The sequence below is a fragment of the Lynx rufus genome, unplaced genomic scaffold (assembly GCF_022079265.1).
Source record: "Lynx rufus isolate CCGP_SWC_20201006 ecotype Redwood Valley unplaced genomic scaffold, mLynRuf1.p SCAF_8, whole genome shotgun sequence".
NCBI lineage: Eukaryota > Metazoa > Chordata > Mammalia > Carnivora > Felidae > Lynx > Lynx rufus.
In genome coordinates this window covers 45240284-45264863 of record NW_025814896.1, presented here as the reverse complement: position 1 = coordinate 45264863, position 24580 = coordinate 45240284, and the positions used below count along the sequence as shown (strand labels likewise).

The 24580-nt window shown below is 42.6% G+C and overlaps 1 protein-coding gene across 1 annotated transcript in view; it reads right to left on the bottom strand.

Annotated features, from left to right (window-relative positions):
• CFAP61 (cilia and flagella associated protein 61) overlaps positions 1-24580 on the bottom strand; it is a 270944-nt gene that overhangs the window by 127250 nt on the left and 119114 nt on the right. Inside the window, exons 15-16 of the mRNA XM_047067515.1 lie at positions 21477-21683; positions 18589-18723 (exon numbers count right to left, since the gene is read on the bottom strand). Of these exons, the coding sequence (XP_046923471.1) occupies positions 18589-18723; positions 21477-21683 (342 nt within the window). The remainder of the gene's footprint in view (positions 1-18588; positions 18724-21476; positions 21684-24580) is intronic.

Sequence of the window (24580 nt, the reverse complement as noted above, 5' to 3'; positions counted from 1 at the left end):
AGTCTGAAGAAATTAAGCATATCTCTTTCATCTCAAAGCAAACAATGGTTTGTATTCTTTTTCACATGACTTTAAAATTCTGCACACCAAAATGTTCATTGGAGTTTTTTGTAAGAGCAATGCACAATGATTGTTTTGAAGGAAGAAGCCTTTCTGAACATTCCTGTGGAGAATGCTAAGGCTAAAAACAAAGTTCAAAGGAATTTGGTCAGAATCAATGATTCAAGGGAAGGACTTGCATGAAGGAAGACAATACATCCAGACTCTTTTTAAATTGAAAAGAAGAGGGCTAGGCAGAAATCTCAGCAGGAAGAAGCTGAAATACTATAAATGGGAGTGGTCACTGCCCAATTAAAGTAGAGAGATATTTTAATAAAACACAGGGAGGCTAATCTCAGTCATTCAGATACTTCATATCAGAGCAGGGAAAGTAAAGGTCTTGGTCCCACTGCAAATTCTTGCGAAAAGAAGAGCTGGGTGTAGGTAAGTGATGAACCAGTGAATTCTACTCCTGAAACCAGCGTTGTGCTGTATGTTAACTAACTGGAATTTAAATAAAAATTTGAAAAGAAAAAAAAGAAAAGAAGTGCCTATTGCATGGAAGAAATTAGTACAGAACATTCCCACTTTCCTTCTTTTCCTCATTCTTTGAATCAATTCCTAATGATTTTGACAACACTTTTTGGAAAGGCTAATTCCATGCTGTCAACAGAAAATTCTCCAAAATAAGCATTTATATATCTGAAGTTATCACACACACAGACACACGCACACACACACACACACACACACACACACACACACACACACACAGCAATAACAATCCTGCTGTAATTAATTAGTACAAAAGGCCTTGCCATGCCTGGAAGGGGAGCTGGCTTGCCACTGATAGCTGGGAACCACCTATGGGATGGCAGGTGTGACTTTCAGGGTGTTTGGGACCCCACACACAAAATCAAGCAGGAGTCTTTGGGAAAGTATTCCCCTTTGGTTCATTCTGTTCTATGTTCAAACACAAAACTATTTTCAAAAAGAAACCCCCTAAAATCCCTGTTGGTGGGACGGAAGGGAATAGGCAAGCATATTGCCCTGTCTTTACACCTGTGCACCACTGACATCATGCTTCAGTGCAAAGACAGGCCGGCACTTCTAATTTCTCACATGCACGTCAGCGGTAAACAGTTCCAGCGTTCGTGTTAATGACACCATCTGGCGCCTCCCATAACTGTGTAGCATTCGGCTTCCAAACAAGATGTAATGGCAGCAACACATGAAACCCACTGACATTTACAGTAAGGAAATTTATTATCAGTCATCGGTTTGGTATAAATGTGTTTGCATGACTGCTGGGGCTATAAAATCATCACCTTTGCCAGGCAAGCGAAGGTGCAATAAATAATGGATTTTAAGCCATGCATGTACTACCAAATCATTAAACATTTATCACACAGGCACAATAGCATCTTAAGCAACAGTTACCACTTGAAAAATTAATGCCACTTTTGAGGGTTAAATGAAAACCATTTAGTCTAAGCTTTAATGATTTTTAATTTGGTTTGGTATGAAACAGAAGGATTTTTTTTCATTTTTATTTTTTAGCTGAATACGATGTATATATAAATAGCTCTTTTATAATAATTTTCTCATGGAAAACCACCACCCCATGCTCTTTTGTTAAAAAAAAAGACTAAGAAACATAAACTGAAATGTTTCTTAAAAAAAATCATTGATAAAACCTTTTCAAAACTAGAAATGACACAAGAAAGGTTCTTTAGGAATCAGATTGTATTCTTCCTTTTAAAATCCTTAATGGATCAGTCAGTATGGTTGCAATTAAATCATTTTAACGTGGAATTAAGGAAATAAGTAAATATTAAGTCACAACACACTAAATCCCTCAAGTAATCTAGCCACATTTGTCCCTATTACTTACTCCTTTAAAATACTCTCCCCACGGGGGGCCTAGTGGTTTTCTCTTATATAGTTGTTCATTGGGTGCCCATAGCTTAAGATAAATTCACAGAATAATTCAAAATACAAATAGACTGGGGGATGGTTTTTCGCATTATGTTTATGGAGAATTTATCAAAGAAAACCATTCAAAGGAACAAAGAGGAACCTAGGTGGGAGCCAGTTATTTATTTTCTTCTACATCACAGACCAGGGGAGGCGGGAAGTCAGTGGCTGCCCTTACACAAGCCTCTGCATGCAGGAGGTCAACCAGCAAGCCAGACCTGGACCAACACAGTGGGCTCAGGAGGCTCTGTCGTGGGCCACGACAAGGAGGACAGGTTGTTAAAACAACACCATCTCAATGTGTAAAATGATCACCTAGCAAGGGGAAACAGAGCCAGCCCTCTTTGGTGTGTGGCACCGTTTTAAAAAACAGTTTTAGTCAGATATCAAAAACTGACTGAATTAGAGATTTCTAGTTTGTGAGTGAAGCTTAACTCCTTGGTGGGAGCTGTTGTGCAGTTTTATGGGTCTGCAACACTGGGACTTCCCTCTTGAGTATCCTGCCCCCTCCAGTGCACACACCCTGAACAGGCAGTGGGGGAGGGGAGGAGGGGGGTAGCCCTGGAAGGAAGGGCAAGATGGTCTGCAAAGCACATCAAGAAGCCTGCATGGGAGCCCTGCTCCTGATCCTTAAATCAGTGGAAGGAAGTGTGGAGATTTCTCTTCATCTCTGGTAACCATTGTCATCTAAGTGGCTCAGGGGGTTGCCTCCTCTTTGTATACTTTAGAACTGAAATCCAAGGTTTTGTCATGATGAGGGCTCCCTCAAACCCCTGTGGGGGGCGTCTGTTCTCTGGAGAACAGGAGTGGGGGTGTACAGAAATGGAGAAATCACTGCAATGTCCTTCCACAGATATACACGTGCACCCCTCTGCTTATCCCAAGTCACAGGGAGAAGGTCAGTTCTCCTGGGCAGACGGAAGAGTGGGTGGCCACTTGCTCTGCATTGCTATCTGTAAAGACCAGGGAGGCATCATCGTTTCATCCATTACACGAATGAATGGTTAACTAGTGGGATTGTGTGGAAGTGAACCCAATCCATTGGGTACTATCATAAAATGACATGTATTGCTTGAGCCTTGACATTAAAAATACCAAGTAGGGGAATTTTTCTAAAGCAGCTCCTCTCTCCAATATCCTATGTGAGGGCCACACACTGGCCCAGTCCTTCCATCTGTCACTAATTAATTTAAATATTTCCTAGAGTTCTAGCTGTTATATTATGTGTTCTGGAAATGACAATCAGGGCTCTCCCCAGAGGTAGAGAATCAATGAATAACACCAAGAAGACCTTGCTCATTTCTGTCAAAGTTATGTCAGCTCCCATACACTTTATTAATCATTCTGCCTTCAAGTGTGGTGTGTGTGTGTGTGTGTGTGTGTGTGTGTGTGTGTGTGTGTGTGACAGAGAGAGAGAGAGAGAGAGAGAGAGAGAGAGAGAGAGAGAAAGCATGCAAGAGCACACCATGGCAAAAACAGCTCTCCTAAGGGTGCGATCCAAGTCGCCAGGCTGAATACAACTGTGAAATGAAAAAAACAGTTAACAATGAAGGAAGAGAAACAAAAAGCAATTCAACAGATGCATGTCATTTTTACTCTTCAGTGTGGATCGGTTTTTCTTGTTAATTATATCACCTATTCTTTCCTTATATTGATAATTACATAATTACATGAAACAGATGGGTGACAGAATGCGCCCAGATGGCAAGAACATAAACAGGCTTACAAATTGCTTATTCTTGAGCATATTATAAAGAATTATTTAATAATACATAGATTTCTATACTTTACACATCTGTTAAGTAGAGCCTTCAAAATAGCAGTTACTTTGTCATTTTTTTCTTAAACAGACACAATGCCTTCCCTAGGAATTCCTAAGAGGCCAACTGCCATCTAGGTAAAATATTTAACCTTTTCCAAACATTTGGATACCTGAAATTCTAAACTCTTATCTGAGTTGGGTTTTTTTTTCCCTTTATTAAAAATAGAAATCATGTTTCAAGGGAGTCACAACACCACATAGCTCTGGTTTTCTTTGAGCAAAAAGGTACGGAAGGTTACAAAGAAAAGGAAGGTTTACGTACAAAATTTGAAATGTTCGAACTGCGTCAGTTTGGCTTCTGTCGTGCAAATCATTTCAAATAACTGTGAAATCAAAGGCAAAGCATCAATACTGTGTCATTGGGTGTGTGTCCCCATGGGACTGCGGCAAGGTGGAGGCGGTTCTCACATGGGGGCAAGGGGCAGGCCCAGGGACAGCCTGGGTTTCTGACAGGTATGAAGAAGGGAAATCAGCTCCTTCCTCCTGGCCCCCACTGTCCCACCGTGTCAGGTCTCTGCTTAAGTGACCCTTACCAGAGAGGCCTTTTCCACCCCCCACCCCTTATCCTCCATCATCTCTCGGGCTTTCTTCTTGCCACCACCTGGCATCGTGTCTCTGTCCATCGTGTGTTTCTCTCACTAGGACACAGGCACCAGGATGGCAGGAATTGCCCACTTTACTGCTGCAGACTTGGTGCCAAGAGCAGGGCCCGCCATGTGGTCAGCACACAATAAATCCTGATACGACATTCAAAGTCTATAAATGAAGTCTCCAGCTCTGAGCTTCCTAACCAGAGATGCAGAACAGGCCCCAGGCCCATGTTTAGGCAGAAGAGTCTGCCCACACAGGCAGGGGGTGACTGTATGAATGTAGGTCCAAACCACGGTGTGTATCAGAGTCTAAACAAAGAACACAACACCTGGACAAGTGATGTGCCAGGGTAGAGAGGCAGGTTTAGGGAAGGACAAACCCACTTGGCTCTTGGGAAGAACCTGGATAGGGGAGGCAGGGGTGAGGAACAGGACTCCAAAAGCAGGCAAGCAGGCAGTGGTCATCCACTGTGCTCGGGGAGTTGATTATGTGTAGTACACATGCCTGGAATTCAAGCACTTCTCCAGGACAATGTTCGGATGGTGATTATGTGTACTCTTTGTATGTGCGTGCATGTGTGTATTTGTGTGTATGTGATGGGGTGGGAGGAGGGATAGGGAGAGACAAAGAGAGATAAAGTGAGAGAGACAGAGGATGGTTCATAAAAAGCATCTGAGAAGATGAACTGGAAACCTAACTATGTGGTTTATCAAAAAAAAGAGCTCCTAGACCGAAGGTGGCTGTGGGGATTAAATGAGTTCATTCTTATAAAGAATATGGAATATAACACTTACAAATGTTAACTCTCATTAGTACTTCTCCTGACTTGGCTTGGCTTTTCTTACTTTTAGCATATTTTTGTATTTGTAAAAAAATATGAGACAAATTGAATAGTTGTATTGAATTACATAATGTTTTGTTATGTTTTATTTTGCAAAGGAGATTCTTTTGGAATTTGGGCTTGGGGGGCTGTATCCCCCATCTGCTATCCACTGGGGTGGTTCGCCAGAGGGCAGGCACGTTGGGAAAGAGAAGCCAAGCCACTGGTGTCCTGTCTCACTTCAAGCTCAAGGGAACCGGGATCTCAGCATGGCTGCCCTGAGAGGGGCCAAGGTTCTTGGGCCCAAGGCAGCATCCTCCAGAGCAAACAGCTCCTGCAGAGCAGAACACGTAGGGAGAGGGGAGAGGGGAGACAGTGGGAACTTCCCCATGAAGAGCAGAGTCAGGCACCAACATCTGACAAGACAAAATGATAAACCATGGTCATGGACAGGGTACTGGGCATGAGTTGAACTTAGCTACTCAAACGCCTTCAGAGTCTGGCATTTGCTCCTGCCTTTAGGGTCAGTCAGATCACCCAGGTGTGTATCCATCTGTGTGTCTATCTCTCAATTGGTGAGTTGTTGGAAGTCATATGGCCCAGGGGGCCACTAGCCGGGGTCCTACCAACACAGAGTGACCCCAGACCCAGTGTGCGAGGAGGGAGGCTGTCTAGTAAACTAATTAAAATGGTTGCCAATTGTATATAATTCCACGGGACATTATCAGACATCTTTGTGACCTGCTCACAGATTAAAAATTGTGATAGAAAAATCCCAGTTCAATTTTTTAAATCAACAATTATCTCTGGTTTCATTGGAGCACCATATTGAGGGTCAATGAGCAGTGGTGACAATGGCAATGGTGTTGGCCAGCAAAGCTTCACCGTGGTGACCGGAGAGTGCTGCCTGACACTGGCTCTCTGGCAGCACGGCTCCTTTCGATTAAACACATAAACTACCATAAAAACCTTGATTATAACAACTACCATGGTGATAATTTCAATGCACTGAATTATATTAAAAAAAAACAGAACAAACAAAAACTGGGACATGATTGAAGAGTGGGAGAAGTAGGAACTATGGTAGAGTATGTAATTTATGTTTATTACCAGGGTTTCAACTGCCTGAATGGCTCAGGCCTGCCTGCACTGTAGTTGAGTCATGTTTGACATCTCAAACAAGAAACAATAAAAAACCTTTATGGCTCCCACGTTATTTCCATACCTATTTATTCTATCTCCCCCCCCCCCGTTTTTAAGCCATCCTTTTTGTTTTCTTCTTGCTTATTAAGTTGGTTACCATGGAGATCATGACATCAGTAATCTTGACTCAGCTTAATGGTCTTGAGGCAACATACAGGATAAAGGTTTTTATTTTCCCTTAAAGAGGTTCAACCCCAGAGAACAGCAGTGTGAGGACTGAGGGCAGAGCACTTCCAGCTGCTCCTCCAGTGGAGCTCCTCCTGTGCTGGGAGCAGGCATACCAGGCTCCCTTATCCGAGGCAACACAGGGCACCCCAGCATGGGCAGGAAGGCAACCGTCACTTTGCTTTCCAAGGCCCACTTGATCCTTTGCCTCTGATGTACACAAATGCCATTTTCCCTTCAGAGTTGGTGAGCATGTAAATAAGGACAACTAAACTCAGATGGCTTTATAAAAATTACTAAGTTGTGGAAAATGTTTCATCCACCTGAGCTCAATGTGAGTGTAAAATCTCTCTAGGTGCCTGGTTGGTTTCCCTGTTTCCCTAGTCTTTCACATCTTCTAAGAGAGCATATCCTACCTTATAAAACTAGAATTTATTTATTTTTTAAATCATTTTATCTATTTATTTATTTCCATCACCTATTCACCCATCCCCACACCCACCTCCCCTCTGGTAACCGTCAGTTTGTTCTCTATGGTTATGAGTCTGTTTCTTGGTTTGTCTCTCTCTCTCTCTTTCTTTTTTTTCCTTTTTAAGCTAGAATTCATTAACAAGATACAACATCTAAAAGCTTTCATGAAAAGACGTAAAAGTTAGGGTTATAATACTTTATAATAGGTGTATCCATTGACATAAAATCACTTAATAATGAATGGAGCCTATGTTTTTATAGTTCCTCCATGGTCCAGAAGGAGTGGGCCAGCCCCACAAGTAGCCTTCATGGTCTGTACTCTGTGTGCATATTACTGTTATCATCATGGGGGAGGGCTACTATTTTACATTAGCAGTTGTATTTAATTCCTGACAAATCCTTGTTGACTCAAGACCCCTCCTGACTCTTCAGGCAGCATCCAGGGACACCAGCCATTGGGCAGACATGCCGCAGGAGAGTATGTGGGTCAGTTCTCTTTTTTTTTTTTTTCATTTCAAAGCTGATGGCAGATTGAGAGAAGGTTTTTAAGTCTCAAAAAAGCCTGACTTTTGAGTATTAAAAGCATTTGCCTCAAATGACAGATTTCAGAAGAACACACGGTGATAGCAAAGTCTATTGTCCCAAAATTGGAAAGAGGAAGAGAGTTGGAGGGAAAGAGAGACAAGTATAGCACAGGCCTCTCCTTCCCTCTGGTTAAGGCCATAAAAGTAGAAGAAAAGGACAGGATCCTCACAGGGGTTCTGGAGAATATGGGAGCAGAGAGATCTGTGCCTCACAGAGAAGTCCCTGCCACCTGTTCTGAGAAGGGTAGAGATAACTGAGGCTGGTGCCAGGGCAAGAAGGAAGATAAGGCAGGTCATGAGCTTCCCAAAGCCCAAAGTGGTGCAGGAGGTGAGGAGAAAGGGAAGCAGAGGGGGTGAAGGGAAGAGAGAGAGAGGAGCGTGGATGAAAGGGATATATATTGAGAAGGAGAGTGAGAAAGAGCATGCTCCAGCCAACATGACGTCGGACTCAAAGAGTTCTCAAGGCTGTGAAGAGGAAATGTCCCCAATGCAAGTAGCAAGTGCCATTTGGGGAACCTGGATGCCAAAATAAGGGATGGTTGAGGACAAGCTGACGTTCTGAAACCCAGTGGATGCCTGTGAGGACAGGCACTACCCAAGCACCAGAAAACTGCCCGCCCCCCTACCTCCACGATGCCATGATGCTTCATGGGCTCCTGAGAACTGTAATGCCTTCCCCACCACCTGCCCCCCCAAAAAGGGAAAGTTCCTGAATGGGCTCCATTTAAACTTTTAATTGTAAAATTTACTTGGAGTTGATGGAGATTACTTCTTCTCCCATCAGGTGGAGTGGAGACTCCAAGCAGAGATTCAACTGAGTCAGAGGAAATAAAAACACGGGCCAATGGTAGACTGCCATTTTGCAGACCTGATTATCTGACTCAAAACATCTACATCTGGCAATAAAAAAAGAGGGCTTTTCTGCATGCTGATTATTTACTTAGATAAAGCAAACACAATGCAAAAAGAAACCATCTTTTTAAACTGGGGAATCACAGCTTTCATTTTCAAATTCTAAAACTTCATGTTTTCTGATTAAAGAAATAGTAGCTTGGGGCGCCTGGGTGGCACAGTCGGTTAAGCGTCCGACTTCAGCCAGGTCACGATCTCGCGGTCCGTGAGTTCGAGCCCCACGTCAGGCTCTGGGCTGATGGCTCAGAACCTGGAGCCTGTTTCCGATTCTGTGTCTCCCTCTCTCTCTGCCCCTCCCCCGTTCATGCTCTGTCTCTCTCTGTCCCAAAAATAAATAAACGTTGAAAAAAAAAATTAAAAAAAAAAAAAGAAATAGTAGCTTTATCTTTGACCTAGCAAAGCAAAATAGTTTCTAGGAATTTACTGAAATTACGATGAATGTGCTCAAAAATAATAAGGATGGATATGACAGCATTGCTTATAATGATACAATTTGGATAAAAACTGCAATGACCAACATTAGGGAATGGCTACAAACAACAGTGGTGAATCTTGTGATCTGGCACCAGGATGCTGTAGTCCCAAAGCCTCAGCCTAGCAGCTGTCTGGCCTCGGGTAAGTTATGTCACACAGGACATCAGAGGCATGAAGACAATGGATGCTACGTTCCAAAGAAGCTCCTCCTGTGAAAAATGTCAGAGCAGGTGGGCAAGCACTGGTTAAATGACTTTTAAACGCCTCATTCACAATGAAGATATCAAAGGGCAAGAAGAACAGGTATAAGAGAGGATTTTTCTGGAGATTTCCTCACTGAGAAACGTTGATATGCTCTTGGTCGCATGTCACTCCACCCCAAAGAAGACACATGGAGATGGTCTCTTCTTTCACTTTAAGTCTCCATTAAAGGTTTGGGGCCCTCAGAGACCCTCACATGAGTTGCCACCATTAGTGGACTCAGTGGACTGGTGTGTGATTTCTGCCCAAGAAATGTGAAGGATGCAATAGGCAGGCCAGCTGCTGCTGGGTGATGGACGGGAAGGTGGCCCACAGTGGCTGTCTGTTGACCACAGGTGTGAGTCTTATTGTAGGTTCTTCCTATAGGGCCGCCTCTGGGGGAAATGAAGACCCAGGGCGCAGAGCTGGGAGAGTGCATTACCTGTGCTATGGAAAGCAGGCAGGATGCCCTCAGTGACAGGAATCTCTGAGGAAACCAAGCACCTGCCACAAAAAGAGGAGGCTGGTCAGCAGAGCAGGAGCCATCCTATGACAGTAGCAGTTGAGTCCAGACCTGCCTGCTCCCCTAGCTGCTCCTCCCTGCCCTGCCCCAGTTTCACAAGGACCGGGAATATAGTTAAATAACAAGAAAGTAACAGGTTTAAACACACACACACACACACACACACACACACACACACCCTTAACTATAATAAGCTAAATAGATGCTACGTAAGTCGGGGGCATGGTAAGTTAGAGAGAAAAGGTCCTCCCTGCCCTCCTTCCCCAGCTACAGGCTTCAGCAGGGGGAGGAGGAACTCCAATCTTCAGATGAAAATTGAGTTTTGATTATTACATGAAATGAAACTGGACCTTTTGTGGAATGAAGATGTTTTGTGATTTAGAGTGACTCACACAACTTTAATTACCTAAAAGTAAACAGAAAAATCACAGGGTGATTTGCCCACTTTCCACCTGGGTACTGGGGAGAAGCCGGCCACAGTGAGCATACTTACAGAGTGACGGAAGACAGAAATCAAGTGGCCTCATCGTTATTCCCACAAGTCCTGCTGGGCTTAATGCTCTGTCTGTTACATAACCATACCTCTCCTAACCTCAGTTTCCCCCACCGCAAAATGGAGAAAATGATGCCCAGCTTCTGGGAGAACGCGATGAGGCAATCCATGCAAGCGTGTAACACAGAGCCCGACACAGAAAGTATTCACGGGTGGCTAGGGGTGGCTGCTCACAGGACATGTGCAACATTGAAAGGACACTTTAGAATACTTAGTAATGTGCAAAGACATTCATAACATAGTAAGTGAAAAAGTATGTTTCAAAACATCATGTTTAATTGCATGTATTTTTTTCCACAGAAAAGAATCCCAAAGTAAGAACACCGAAATATTAACAAAGGTAATCTATAGATAGATTATTGCAGCTTTTATGGATTTTCTCTTTCTATTGATTTTTCCTAAAATCTCTACCAGAAATATGCACTGCTGTTGTAACGAGGAACTTTTTTCAATCACGAGGAAAAGATGTAACTTCCTAGTCAGCATCTGTAGCTCTAATTGTGCCCTTTGTCATTTTATATCCCCAGCTACTTTAAAATACACAAAGCAAAGCCTCCTGTTGGTGCAGCCATGCCTTTCCTCCCTAAAGGCAGATTCTAAAGAAGCCACTTAGCTGTGAAGGCCAGTTCCCTCCCCGGGAGCTCAGGTCCACCCAGGAGCCTTGCTTGGCTGTAGCCCTTCCCAGCGCAGCACAGCAGTGCAGGCAGCTGATACATCCCGAGGCCTTTCTGGACCTCAGCGGCATTCATTACTCTGGCTCTGCGGGGAACAGGATGCATTTTTTTTTTCTTCCTATTGGGTTGTGGCAAGAACCCGATCAATATTCAGGAAAGCCTCAGGATTTTTTTTTTTTCCTGTTGGGAGCTGTTTTAAAAGCAGTGACACTAGTAAAGGTGGACTCAAACAAAGGACATGCTGGTAGATTAAAAACCAGGAAGTCCTGTATTTCACTCCTGTGGTTTGGATAGGCTTTTTTTTTTTTTTTTTTTTCCTGTTGCTGGAGCTCATCTAAATGTGCATGCAGGCCTACAGGAGGCTGATGAGACAGAGAGGGTCAGGCAAGGAAGATAAGATCAGGGGAGATTATATTTTAGAAAAATCTGTTTTCAAAATAACCGAAGCTGCTATTAGGGGTGTTCAGTCAACCAAGCATGAAGCTCTCCAGGACTGGTGGGAAAGCTCCACTCCTGAATTGAAAGAATGGTTAGGTACACTGCCCATCCCTGGTCTTGAGTTGACCAGCACTTTACCACTTGTTAGCAGGAATGCTGGGTCTAATCTAAGAATGAGAGAGTGCAAAATGGTGCAGTCACTTGGGAAAATAGTTTACAAGTTCCTCAAAATGTTGAACATAGAGTTTACCAAATGAACCAGCAATCCTGCTCCTAGGTATGGACACCCAAGAGAAATGAAAACATAATAGCCACATAAAAACCTGTGCAGGAATGTTCATTACAACATGATGGAAACAACTCAAATGTCCACTGACTGATGGATGGATAAATAAAATACAGTACATGCATATAATAGAGTATTACTCAGCAATAAAAAGGAATCAAGTACTGATACACGCAATAAAATGGGTGAACCTTATAAACACGGTAAGTCAAAGAAGACAGTCACAAAATGCCACACTGTATAATTCTGTTTATACGAAATGTCCAGAGTAGGCAAATTCATGGAAACAGAAAGTAAATTAGCAGTTGTCTAGGGCTCAGGGAAGGGGTGGATAAGAAGTCATTACTAATGGCTGGGGAGACAAAAAAGTTCTGAAATTTGATGGTGATAGTTACCCAACTGTTTGAATATACTAAAAACCAATAAATTGCACAACTTAAATGGTATTTAATTGTATTATATGTGATTGTATTGTATTATATGCGATTCATATCTCAATAAAGCTGTTGAAGAGAGAGAGGGGGAGGATGGAAGGGAGAGAGATGTTGGCTATCCTACAATATCTATTCCAGAAAATAAGTATAAGATGTAGGATTGGTTTTTGATGATTCTGAGGTGTCAAGAAGTAACTTTACTTTTCGCAGCTTCTTAGCTTATCACACCCTGAAGGGTGTGTTATTTCTTTTGGCATTTTTGGCATTCTATCAGCCCAAATTCTAAACAATGTCCAGGCTTGTCGATTATGCCATCAGTGCATACCCTTTCCACCTGGCCTCCTGAGCAAACCTTCAGTTACTCAGCCTTGGAATTTACTTGAGAACTTTCTTTTTTAAATCTTTTTTTAAAAATGTTTATTTATTTTGAGAGAGACAGAGAAAGAGAGAGAGGGAGAGAGCCTAAATAGTCTCCACATTGTCAGTGCAGACCTGATGACATGGGGCTCGGGGCTCGATCTCATGAAACGTGAGGTCACAACCTGAGTGGAAACCAAGAGTTGGATGCTTAGCCAACTAAGCCACCCAGGCATCCCTACTTGAGCACATTCTAAGAACAATGTGAAGCCACATGCAGCATGGAACTGAATATTGAGAGATTTGTAACGTAACCTATGCATGAGATCCTAGTTTTTTTCCCTCCTTTCCCGGCAGCTGCCAATATAATTTCAAAAGATTTGCAACAATAACCTGGATAGAGAAGTGCAGGTAGCCTGATCAGCTGGTGTCTAAAAACTGACCTCGGCATACCACCTTGGCCCCATGAGTCTGCTCCTTCCCAGCCGAGCCCAGCCGGGGTCAGGCTGGCCCCGAATCAGACTCAAGAGTGGAGGACTCGGCCAAGAGGAAAATCCTTGGCCCCAAACTGTTCTGGGGGTAAGCCAATTATCTGTGGGTCACCTTTTGATTAAGTAGCTGGTGCCAAAGATCTGGGAGATCCCAAAAGGACTCTGGCAAGCCATCTTCCTTCTCTGCAGTTTGGTTTTCCTACAATGAGCTGTGACAGCAGTACTTTACTTTTTAGATAAGAGAGTACACACGTAATGATTGAAGGTAGGGATTTGGCATCCAAATGCCTTGATTTGAAGCTTTGCCAATGAATTAGTCTTTGGACAAGTCATTTACCCTCCTTCCCTACAAGCCTGTTTTCTTTAGATACGTTGAGGAGGGTAGTAGAATTGACTATTTACAAGTGCCAATGTAAGCATTAAATGAGATGATTCATGGGAAGCCTTTAGTAAGAGCTCTATACTGTCAATAGAAGTGGTTGCTGTTGTTATTTTGTAACCTTTTCTAAGAGGAAGGGATTATGAGAATAAATCACTGATGTCACAGAAGTCATTCTTATGTACACATGTATACTACATATATGTATACTAACCTAGATAGTGTTCAGAGAATTGGAAAGAAATGACCACAGAACTTGTACTATTTGGAGAAAAAAAAAAAGAACTCATGTAAATTTTTCTAAGGATGTCAGAGAAAAGAGTTCCTAAATAAGAGCAAATACATCTTCTGTTCGTAGAACAAATGGCTGAGAAATGGCTTGAAAAAGCAAACTTGACCCATGGGCTGTAAAGTGGGTTACTTTCATCTCAAGATAATATCGCCATGGTCACATTAAGGTGATCAGTGCATATACGATGTTGAAAAACGTGGGTATACATTTTTAGAAACCTCTACCAAGGAGATGCTACTGGGCTGATTTTAAAACACACGTACACATCCCGACTAGAAGAACAATCAAGGGAAGTCTAACCATGGGCAGCGAAAGTTTCCAAGTTTGAAGCGGGGGGTGGGTTGGGGAACAATCAAGCTGGGGAAAATCTAGCAGGTGCTCAGAGAATAATGCAATTTCCTAGGGCAGCAGATGCACAAGTGAAACAGTATCCAGTAACAGTCCATCAGATGGTAATTATAGCTGGACTGGGGAAGAACAGCAGAGATGAAAAGGGACAATTCCAAGGGTAACTGAATGCCAGTGAGTGACATCTTCCTGAGAGATCACATACCAGCAAAAAGTGAGCCAGCGCTTAGCTCTGAGAATGGGGGGTTAAATAAACTGTCATTTTCCTTTGTAGAAAGACAAAGGGAAAAGGGAGGCCTCAAAGAATTCATTAGTCAAGATTTAAACAGACCATCACTAATAAACCCCCACAAAAAAGTAACAACAGGCATTGATGGCCCTGAAAGTATGATTCCTGAAATGATTCTGTCATCTGAAAGATGATGGCTTGGTTTAGTCCCAAAAATTTGGGGGGGTGGGCAGAGAGAGAGAGAGAGAGAGAGAGAGAGAGAGAGAGAGAGAGACAGATGAGTTCACCCTCTAATTCTATGAATCACATAAACTAGGATGAAGAATTAGAGACACTGAAGTGGATGACAGGGAGAATCTAGGATACTGAAGCAAGGGTAGGAGCTGTTTTAGCTCAAGGAAGATTTTCCAGGATTTCATTTCACAAATAGGACTCATTTAAAATCCCACTCTTAGAAAGGAAACAATGCCTCAGAACAAACTCATTCCCTACCAACTGATTGTGCAGAACCCATTGTGGCTACTCCTTCTGAGTCTGGCTCTCAGTACCAGGGACGAATGCAGCCCTCTCCCATCCTTGTTTAATCAGACCAAGCAATCCCATGTTAATACTGACACTAGCCTGTAAGTTCCCAGATGGGAAGGTGTCACAGTCATCTCTGAATCCCTGTGTAGGAGCAGGAAAGGAAAGAAACTGGAACCACCCGGTCAAACTGCTCCATAGTCCTTAATATGGCCATTCAATTAATTCGGCCAAATTTGAGTGTTTCCCTAATCATAGTTTTCACGTATGTGGGCCATGCTGATTCATTTAATAAAAAACTCCCATCACAATAATTCCCAGAATGTACATGCACTGACCAAGATGGCCAATTCAAGCTGAGAAATGAGTCTTCCAGGCCTATCCCACATGATCATGGTCTTGGTCAGAAAAACATCTTCTCTCTTATCCATAATCTGTACTGGCTGACTATGGAGATATTACGATGAATTTGGGGGGGGCGTACCTTTGTAATGTGGGATGAAAATCATTTATATGTTTCCCAGGTCCTTTCTTATGACCCAATATGGGGTGGGCTGTCAATTAATGAAAGCCATAGGGAAGGTATTATGGCAGAGTCACCTATCCTCCAAACCAGGTGGAAACCACCAGGGCCTTGAAGTAGGGAGGGGGCATATTTCCCTGCCATGCAGTGATGAATTTCAATCACTGCTGGCTTGTGCCAGATTCAAATTGGCAACCCACAGAGATGAAACACTTTCTATCCCATTACTCATGCCTGGAATGATCTGTTCCCTTGAAGACTGGCTTCCTAGGTGAAGGCGAGGGAATGGATGGTCACTCTGAGATGGTTTAAGTAGGGTAAAAGGTATGAAAGGCAAGTGCCCAGCCAGAGAAATGTGCGGACATGGTGAGGGAGCCATATAACCTCCTTGTGCTGGTTGGGGGTGGGGAGAGGGGGTGTTAAAACTTAAAGGGAAAATAGAAGGCATTCATCTAGTAATGAGTCACTCAGTTTCACTCAGTTCAATGGCTGCAACACTATTGTTCTGCTAAGAAAACAATGCTCTTAGGGCTCTATAGAAATTCCTCCTAAAACATTTCTATTTGGCTCACCCTGTCTCAGGTCATCAGCCTAAAACATTAAATCCAACGAAAATGTTGAAAAGAAAAAAATAATTTAAGATAATATAATTCCACATTTTAATTTTCAAATGTCCAGGCCCATCCCATGTGGATTATGCTCTTGAAAATCTTTTGACCACACTTTTAAGATTTCTAAAACTTTTACTAAATCTTATTTGCTGAACTAAATCTTGACTAAGACCTTCTCAAGAAGGAGTACAGTAAGCAGCAGTAAAAGTGTTTCTTCAGAAGACAAAATTCAGAGGTATAATAAACAATGCAGCCCAGTGAAGCAGGTACCAAGCATCAGTTCCACCTGCCTGGTAAGTGGCTGCCTTCCTGGACCAGAGATGTGAACAATCCATCCCCTGCTGTGCCTTGAAATGAGCCACGGCTCTGTGTTGTGGGGGTGGGTACATAGCACACCAAGATCACTATAGAAAAGGTCACTACATGTAAGCAACAATTGCAACTCATACTAACCTGGGAAGTCATGATAAGATTATTTTTAATGAAACAAAATGTTTTTTTCTGGCCTTCTCCCTACTTGAAGTTCTAGGCTCTGGAGATTCCTGGGTGTGAGGGTAGAGAGAAGCTCCTGGTACTCAGAAAAACACTGCTCTTGGTAACCAGGTGACAGCTCCGCATTCCTCCCCTCCTGGTCCAGCCACAGAACTCATGCTACCAGAGGGCTGGCTGAATGTGCCAGAGTCCTATGAGGGCTTCTCCTGGCCTCGTCGTATGGTCTCTCCATACTGGAAGGAGTGTCAGCAGTCACTGTAAAAGGGCGGCATCTCTCATCCTTACCCTGATCCGACACAGAAATTTCATCCTTATACTTGGTACCTGCAGCTCCTTCTCCTGGGATCAGCACAACTCTATGGAAGCTGTGTTTCACTGAGCTATAGAAGAAGCCACCCTCTCTGACCCTAAGGCACTGTCTTTGTGCCAAATCTGTAGGTCTTTGCTGTCATTCCAAAGGAGTCCAATCCCAGGATCTGTACCACAAAACAAACCATCTGGTGGCCATCCCAATGATCCTCCAGATCGGCTCGGGCACTCTTATCTTTAGAGTGGACAGACCGTGCCCTGCAATGCGTTGGGCCCTGCTACCTAAAAACTCACGCTGGCCCTGGATGAAATATATATATTGGGAATTGCTTCAAAATGATAAGGAGGAAGGGGAAGTGATGGGGGCGGGGGGTAGAGATCCAAAATTGGCCAAGAATTGGAAATTTCTGAAGTGCAGTGCCAACTATCTGGGAGTTCAGTGCTACTCAACGTGTGGTCTGAGATAGGTGCCCATGTAGTAAGTGCAGAGACTGAGAGAGGCATTCAGCAGTTTTACAGCAATTGGACAGAGTAATCCTGTGTCTGTTAAATCTAATAATAAAATAATTGGACTTGAATCTTATCTGTCTTTGTTTTAAATTCATTTTTAAGAAATTCACCTTTTATAAAACTATCAGCCTATGATGGGTCAAAAAAAAAAAAGGAGATAAGGTCTGTCAGCCCCACAGAACGAGAAGCCCTGCTTCATCTGGTCCTCTCCACTTTTGTATATGCTCGATATTTCCCATCATAGAGAGTTAGGAGGGGAAAGAATTGCTACTGATTTTCAGTCTCTACTCAAATATAAATTTAGAATTTCTTGTTTATTTTACAAATATAGAGATGAATGTAGAACTAAAGCAACCTTGGGTACAGTCAGCAGGTGCCACGAAGCTGGGTCTTGATGGGACCCCGCCCCCGCCCCACCCAGCAAAGTGGGAGCCGGGGGCAGCAGAATGATGTGCTTCCTACAGCACCTGGGTTGCCCAAGCTGTTGATTTGAGCACCGTATCTAGCAACTCCTTGGCTAACCTTTTGGAGAATTTAAACCTTCCACTTTCCTCTCTCACAATGTACAAACATCAGCACACTAAGGGAATTTTTTTTCAACTTATTTAAATGGAAGTGTACACAAATACTACGAGCCTACATATGGAAGTAAACTTGACAAAATCATGCTTTTCCAGTTAGAACATGGCCGTGTGTACACACACATGTACATTTCCATTTTTAAAGTGAAATCTAGGTTCTATTTTTGTTTCTTCTCCTGTTTTGGTAGAAAAAGCATCCCAGGGTTGTTCATTTTAAGGTTAAGCCTGTGCCACCCCCAGGGCAGCTAATATGGTCCTGTTAATCATCCTGACTCCCCACAGAGGAGTTTAACAAACCCAGCTTAGGACCCAAACATCTCAAACTCAGCCAGCTCTACTTTCTCTGTCCGCTTTGTCTGACTTGTGAATGCCCACTTTTGCCTAAACAAAACATCAATGGAAAGGGGAAATCTGCTTTTGAGGAAGGAGAAAGGAAACAGAAATATGCTGGGAGTTTGACCCTAGGCCGCCTGTGCTGAGACACAGCACACAAGGTGTCCCTGTGGGGTCTGTCATCCAGGGATCAGGCCACCCCTGTGTCAGGTTTCTGTGCAATAACCACCTGAGGGAAAGGGCTGCAGGGGAGCCTCCGCAGGGCGCCCCTGTAAGGGCATGAGCGCCAGGCTCCCTGTAATTAAGAAGCAGCCTGCTCCCGAGAAGACAGCGCGGCCACCCCATCTGCCACGCCCGCGAGAGTTGGCACAGAGCCTCCATGCCTGCTGCCGCCCGGCTACCCACCGCGTCCTTGGAGACCGCCTTTGATGGAGCGTTGATGCCAAGCTTTTCCAGAGGATAGACAATCTGTCGTCGCGGCCGCACGGGAACCAAGTAATGAAGGGCGGATGTCAGGGAGTGGGCATAGGAGCTCTGGAACTGAAAGACAGCGATCTCTGTTTTAGGGGAGAGAATGTCAGAGCCGCGCAGCACAGACGCCTGCGTGCATGCGGCTTTACAAACACAAAAGTCTGAACTCGGCCAAACGGGGGAGGGGGAAAAGTCGGCAAATAAACAAACATACTCTTCGAGCAGAGGAATGAATTGTAGATAATGCCTGACACTAATGAAGATAATTACGAGAGTAATTACATTACTATCTCTGTGGGAATGACAGATAAACAAGTGGTTTGGTTTATGGGATTTTTCAGTACAAGTATTTTCCCCAGGAGGATATTCTTCTCCATAGTGATCATGAATCAGCTTGATTTGACCCCATTAAGCTGTGTTATCTGCGTCCTGTTAACCTTTGCGTGTTTGGCACAAGCTGCTTTAAGAAGGCACATAGATAAAAATGTCATCTGAGAGGAGGCTGAGTGCAGATGTGGAAATCTTCCTGTCTGTGAAAGTCACAGCCACTTCAACTGGACTTTTGCTGATAAAACAAGCGTTTTAAAACAAAAAGATGAGATCAGAAAGTGGGGTGCGGGTGCAGAAATTGGATCCTATTATTTTGACTTATATTAATGCTAAATTATGAGCTGGATTTATGCTTACTGAAATAGACTATGATAAACCATGTTTTAGGAGAATGCGTCAAAATATACATTTTACCCCACTTTTAAAACTTGGCAGAGAAAACTGAACACGGTGATTTTTATTTCTTTCACATTTATGAACCCCCTCAGGGGTTCTGGTGAAACTAACTCAGGGTATTTCAACCATTTAAACCTCAAGAGTTAAACTGTGAATCCAAAATTTTAGTATGTTTATTGAATTTAAAATGGAAAGCAAAACAAATAAAACTGAACTAAAATTAGGTGTAGTTTAATAAATAAGATGGTTTACATATGACTTATTGCTGTTCGAAAAACAGCCCCCAGGCATTTCTAAGAGCTTCTAAAAGGGATTTCTAAAATCCTTCACCATTGAACTTCACACCCTGATTGTATACACTGAAAAATAGAGCCCAGGAGTTCCTAGCCAGAATTCTGCTTTTATGCCTGGAGGATCTCTTAATACATGTCCTCACAGGAGGGCATGGAGAAAATCATGTTGATAAAGCAAGCCTAACATTCACTTTTATTATAGTCAACTGGGAATTTATAGCAGAATTTGGAAACTCTTTCCTAATTTATCTGCTGCTTCTTACACGTGTTTAAAGAAAGGTATGTGTGTAAATCACCTGCAAGTGCAGACTGTGAGGAAATCTGTCTCCAAATGTGTTTCTATATCCTATGTGAAATAGTGTATAACACATTCCAAATTCTATATGATTGAGATAAATATGTGAATGTTTGATGAAATGTCAAAGATATTTTTTATTATGATGCAAAAGGACTTTCATACCAACTGGGCGCATGCAGGTAACATCATGAATAAAAAGTAAGAATTTAGTATCACATCCTGAAGGTCACCACACTGGCCACTGGCCAAATGAATAGTAAAAAGAAATGGGGGGTTGGGGGGAGGATCAGCATCTTCCAGAATTGTTACCTTTCTATCTCCTGAGGTTCAAATCTAGGGCGTTCACATGGCTACGGCACCACACTTTGATAGGAAAAATGATCATCACTAGAGCATATTGTGCATCTCACTGAAAATCCCTTCCATGTTTTTTCTTCTTCCCCATTCCCTCTTTTCTTCCCCCAAAGGCTTTTGTTAAATAAGATGCATTGGCAAAATTTTGTTAAGGGAACTTTACTGATATGCTTCAGACTGGTTTGAAGTTTAATAAATAAGCTTACTTTAAAAATCTGCTTGGCTCATTTGTGGTAACAAAGAAAAAATGTGACCACATCAAGGATTCTGGGAAGAGCATGAGAAAGTTTTTGGTCATGAATGGGATATGATGGGACAACTAGATGGTCTAGTGATTGAACCTAATAGCTTCTCAAATCTGTATCAGGCTGAGGACCAGCTGTCAGTGACAAGCATGTGTACATGTGTGTGACTTTTCTAGGCACTGGGATGCAGCTTTGAACAAGATGGACACCTCTGCTTTCATGGCAAAAGGCATAATTTAACTAGTGGAAAGTGCTCTGAAGACTGAGTGGGATAAGTAGAGGCAAGATGGAAACAGGAAGAAGAGCTTGCTATCTGTGCACTAGACCTTATACACTAGACAGTGCTTACTACAAAGTATGAGTCTTCATAAGTATAACATGCTAGGGAGACTTATAGAGGTATTTACTACATAAAGGCTATGTCAGCACCACACATCTCCACTTTTTATCCATCACTCTTATGGCGGTGGTTATAGTGCCTATTTGGAATGCCATGATAGCACAGCAATCTTATAGGACTGAACTGATTTGTTCTGTGAGTTCAAACCAAAATGCTCTTTGTTTAAAGAGCATGATAGGATCATTATGGCATTTCACTAATGCACCATAAGAAATCATTTGACTTTCATGTCCCTTAGAGCATTTTTGCAGACTTTCCAGTCTCTGCTTTGTCAATATGGAAAAGCCAACAAATTGTTCTACTAATTATGATTGTGAGTGTTTCAGACATTCAGTCTTCTGGACTTTCTCTATAGTGTAATAAAAGGGCCAAACTCAATATGGCCATTTGAAATTCATAGCCCTGTTATAATTCAAATCCATTGATCAAGGAAGGAATAAAATATGGCACACAACACGAATGACATCGTGAATGTGCTGGAAAAGTGCATTATGATATTCTTTTACCTTGTCTTCCCTGGATTGTGGGTAAACAGGATAGTAGAGACAGGACTTATAGCTTAAACGGAGGATCTCCTTCAGAAAAAACTTGGTGTAGTGCCGAAAAATAGGGTTCAGGGCAAAGTGATACAAGTGCCCATGTTCTTCCCGTTGGTGGTGACTGAAGTAGATGAAATCTTCAATGTTGTAATGGGATCGTATGTACTCTATATCCTAAAAAAGAGGTGGGGAAAGGGCATTAAAGGATGTTTTCAATAAGTGGCATGCATTTTATGATAAGAAAAATTTTTAATTACTTTAGGTATAGTAGTAAGAAATGTGCTTATCTCTCCAGTGATTTACTACCTCATTTTGATTGTTCAAATTTTTAAAATTGAAAATTAGGTCTTCTGAAAGTTCTGATGGCTTGTCTCTGAAGGATGGCTACACAGCTTTGGAATTTGCTCCTTAGAGCCGTGGCTGCTAAAAACCCAGAGAGCCTTGAGTCTCTGCTAGGGACCAGGGGAAAGGACAACACCTTTTTCCCAGTGTTGGACAAGCACAGGGCAAGCTTGTCAGTGCGACTGACTGAGCCTGTACAAAATTCGGCAGTGGGACAAACAACAGCCACCAATGTTCTCTGGGCTCATTACTATTCTCTCTTCACTATCAATGTGGAAACATGTCATCTCACTGGTCACATCCTTCGACTGGCACGTGTGGTTAGACTGATCTACAGGAAAACTGCAAGGCTAGGCCTCGTCCATAGGCATTCCCTAAACATCTTATGCTTCTGAGGTATTTTATTTTTACATCGTGGAAGGTAATTTTAAAGACTAGCGAGTGTTTACTTATAAAAGAAAATATCGGGCACTCTGCTCCTGCTTCTATGGGTCCAGTTCTGACCACCACTCTTTGGCCCCCGCACTGTGGGTGGGGAAGCAGGGGCTCAACCATGCTAACTGTGTACTGATTCAGCCTGTCTTGCTTCACTTCCCAGTAGTGGACACTGTGGGGTGGGGTGCTGTTCTGAGTGAGTGTGACTTTCCTTCATGACAAGAGTAGTAAACACACCTGATATGCATGAAACATCAAACTATATGCAGATTGGAAAGCACCTACTTATATTTCTTCTTATTTTCCACAGTAGAACTGTCCTAAAAGCATACTTTCAAAAAGAAGGATTGGAGAATGCAAGGAACTTGAGTTGCTCTGTGATTGGCAAAGCTGGCACTAGAAAATTCAGGAAAACTGAAGTCTGTATCCAAGCCTATCAAGGTCCTTTGTCTTTAAAGCTTCTGCTATAAAGCACAGAGGAAAAGGGGCTCAGGATAACCAGGGAAGTGGTGGTATCTGAAGGCAATTCTGGTAATGCCTGACCTTTCCATCTGGGCTGACCCTACAACTGCCTTAGCACCTAAGACCTTTCTTTAATTACCAAGGAGGCATCCCTCATTATAAAATAAAATGAGTAATAAGTGTAGGGCTGAGAAATCATTGAAAAACAAGAAGCAAAGGGCCAACAGATGTTATTGGCTCAAAACAGCAGATGGGCCATGTGCACCTAATTTTCTTCCCATCCCAAACCACTTAAAATAACAACAAAAAATTTTTTTTTTAAATAATGAGGTGGTGGCATGATGGGGGACGCAGAAGTAAGATAGTCTTCTTCACCTTGGAAGAAAACATGTCAAAGTTTTCTAACACTAGCTTACACCCTCTTACCTTGGGCCCCTCAAAGGCCTACTGTCTGCCGGGATCATCTACATTCAAGGCCACAAGAGGAAGCCAGACAACTGATGCCACCTCCCAATTTGACAGAGGGCTGGGTAGCTCTCCTCATGACTGAGAGACGCAGGGGAGAAGCAAGAAGCACAACTGTCGAGGATACTGAAGCCAGCCAGCCACGCTGATGTTATAATCTTTCATGTGCGACATGGTCAGACTTCCAAGGAAAACTGACAAATGCAAAAGATCAGAAGAAAGAAACATACAACTTCCTCTAGGGGGACACAGAGGTCAGTCAGGGAATGGAAGAGAATTTTTTTTAGAAAAAAATTCTATTGTATCCTCAGAGATAACAAGAAGGACCTTGCATATAACATAACAAACAAGCTGCTACAAAAAAGACTTGGAAGTTAAACATAACGAACCCTCAAATGACAATTCCAATAGAAGGCCTGCATAACAGAATGGACAAGGCTGAAGACTGAATTACAAATCCAGAAGACAAAATCAAGAGAATCTCTTAGAATGAAGAGTAAGAAGTACAAGAGAAGGGATGCCTGGGTGGCTCAGCTGGTTAAGCATCCGACTCTTGGTTTCAGCTCAGGTCATGCTCTCATGGTTCATGAGTTCCAGCCCCGTATCAGGCTCTGTGCTGATGGTGTGGAGCCTGCTTGGGATTCTCTCTCTCTACCTCTCTCTCTCTGTTCCTCCACTCACCCTTGTGCTCTCGCTCTCTCTTTCTCAAAATAAGTAAATAAACTAAAAAAAAAAAAAAAAAAGGAAGTTAAAAAAAAAGAAGTACAAGAGATAAAGAAATGAGAAGAAAGTTAAGAGACAGTGAAGGTGCAATTCCAAAGGTCCAATATCCTTGAATTAGAAGGAATTCAAGAAGAGGAGAATAAATTAAAAGGGAAAAAATAATGAAATCATAGAGGAAAGATATTCCTATGACTCAGAAAAGGCATAAGTTACTTTTTGGTAAAATTTCAGAGTTTCAGGGATAGAAAGGAAACAAACTAATTCTCAAGACAGAAAGCAAACAAATATACATTTATTTATATAACATTACATTTTATCAGTGACATTGGACACTAGAAAACCATGACAGTAAAAATGTCAACAATCTGTTGAGAGGTAATTGGCATAAAAATTCCATATACAGCCTGATGAGTATTAAAGGGTGAGAACAAAATAAAAACTTCTTGTATATGCATGCACTCAGAGACCCCACCACCTATCACCCTTTCTAAAAAAATCACTCAAGGGGTGCCTGGGTGGCTCAGTGGGTTAAGCATCCAACTTCAGCTCAGCTCATGATCACATGGTTTGTGAGTTTGGGCCCTGTGTTCGGCTCTAGGCTGACAGCTTGGAGCTTGGACCCTGCTTCAGATTCTCTCTCTCCC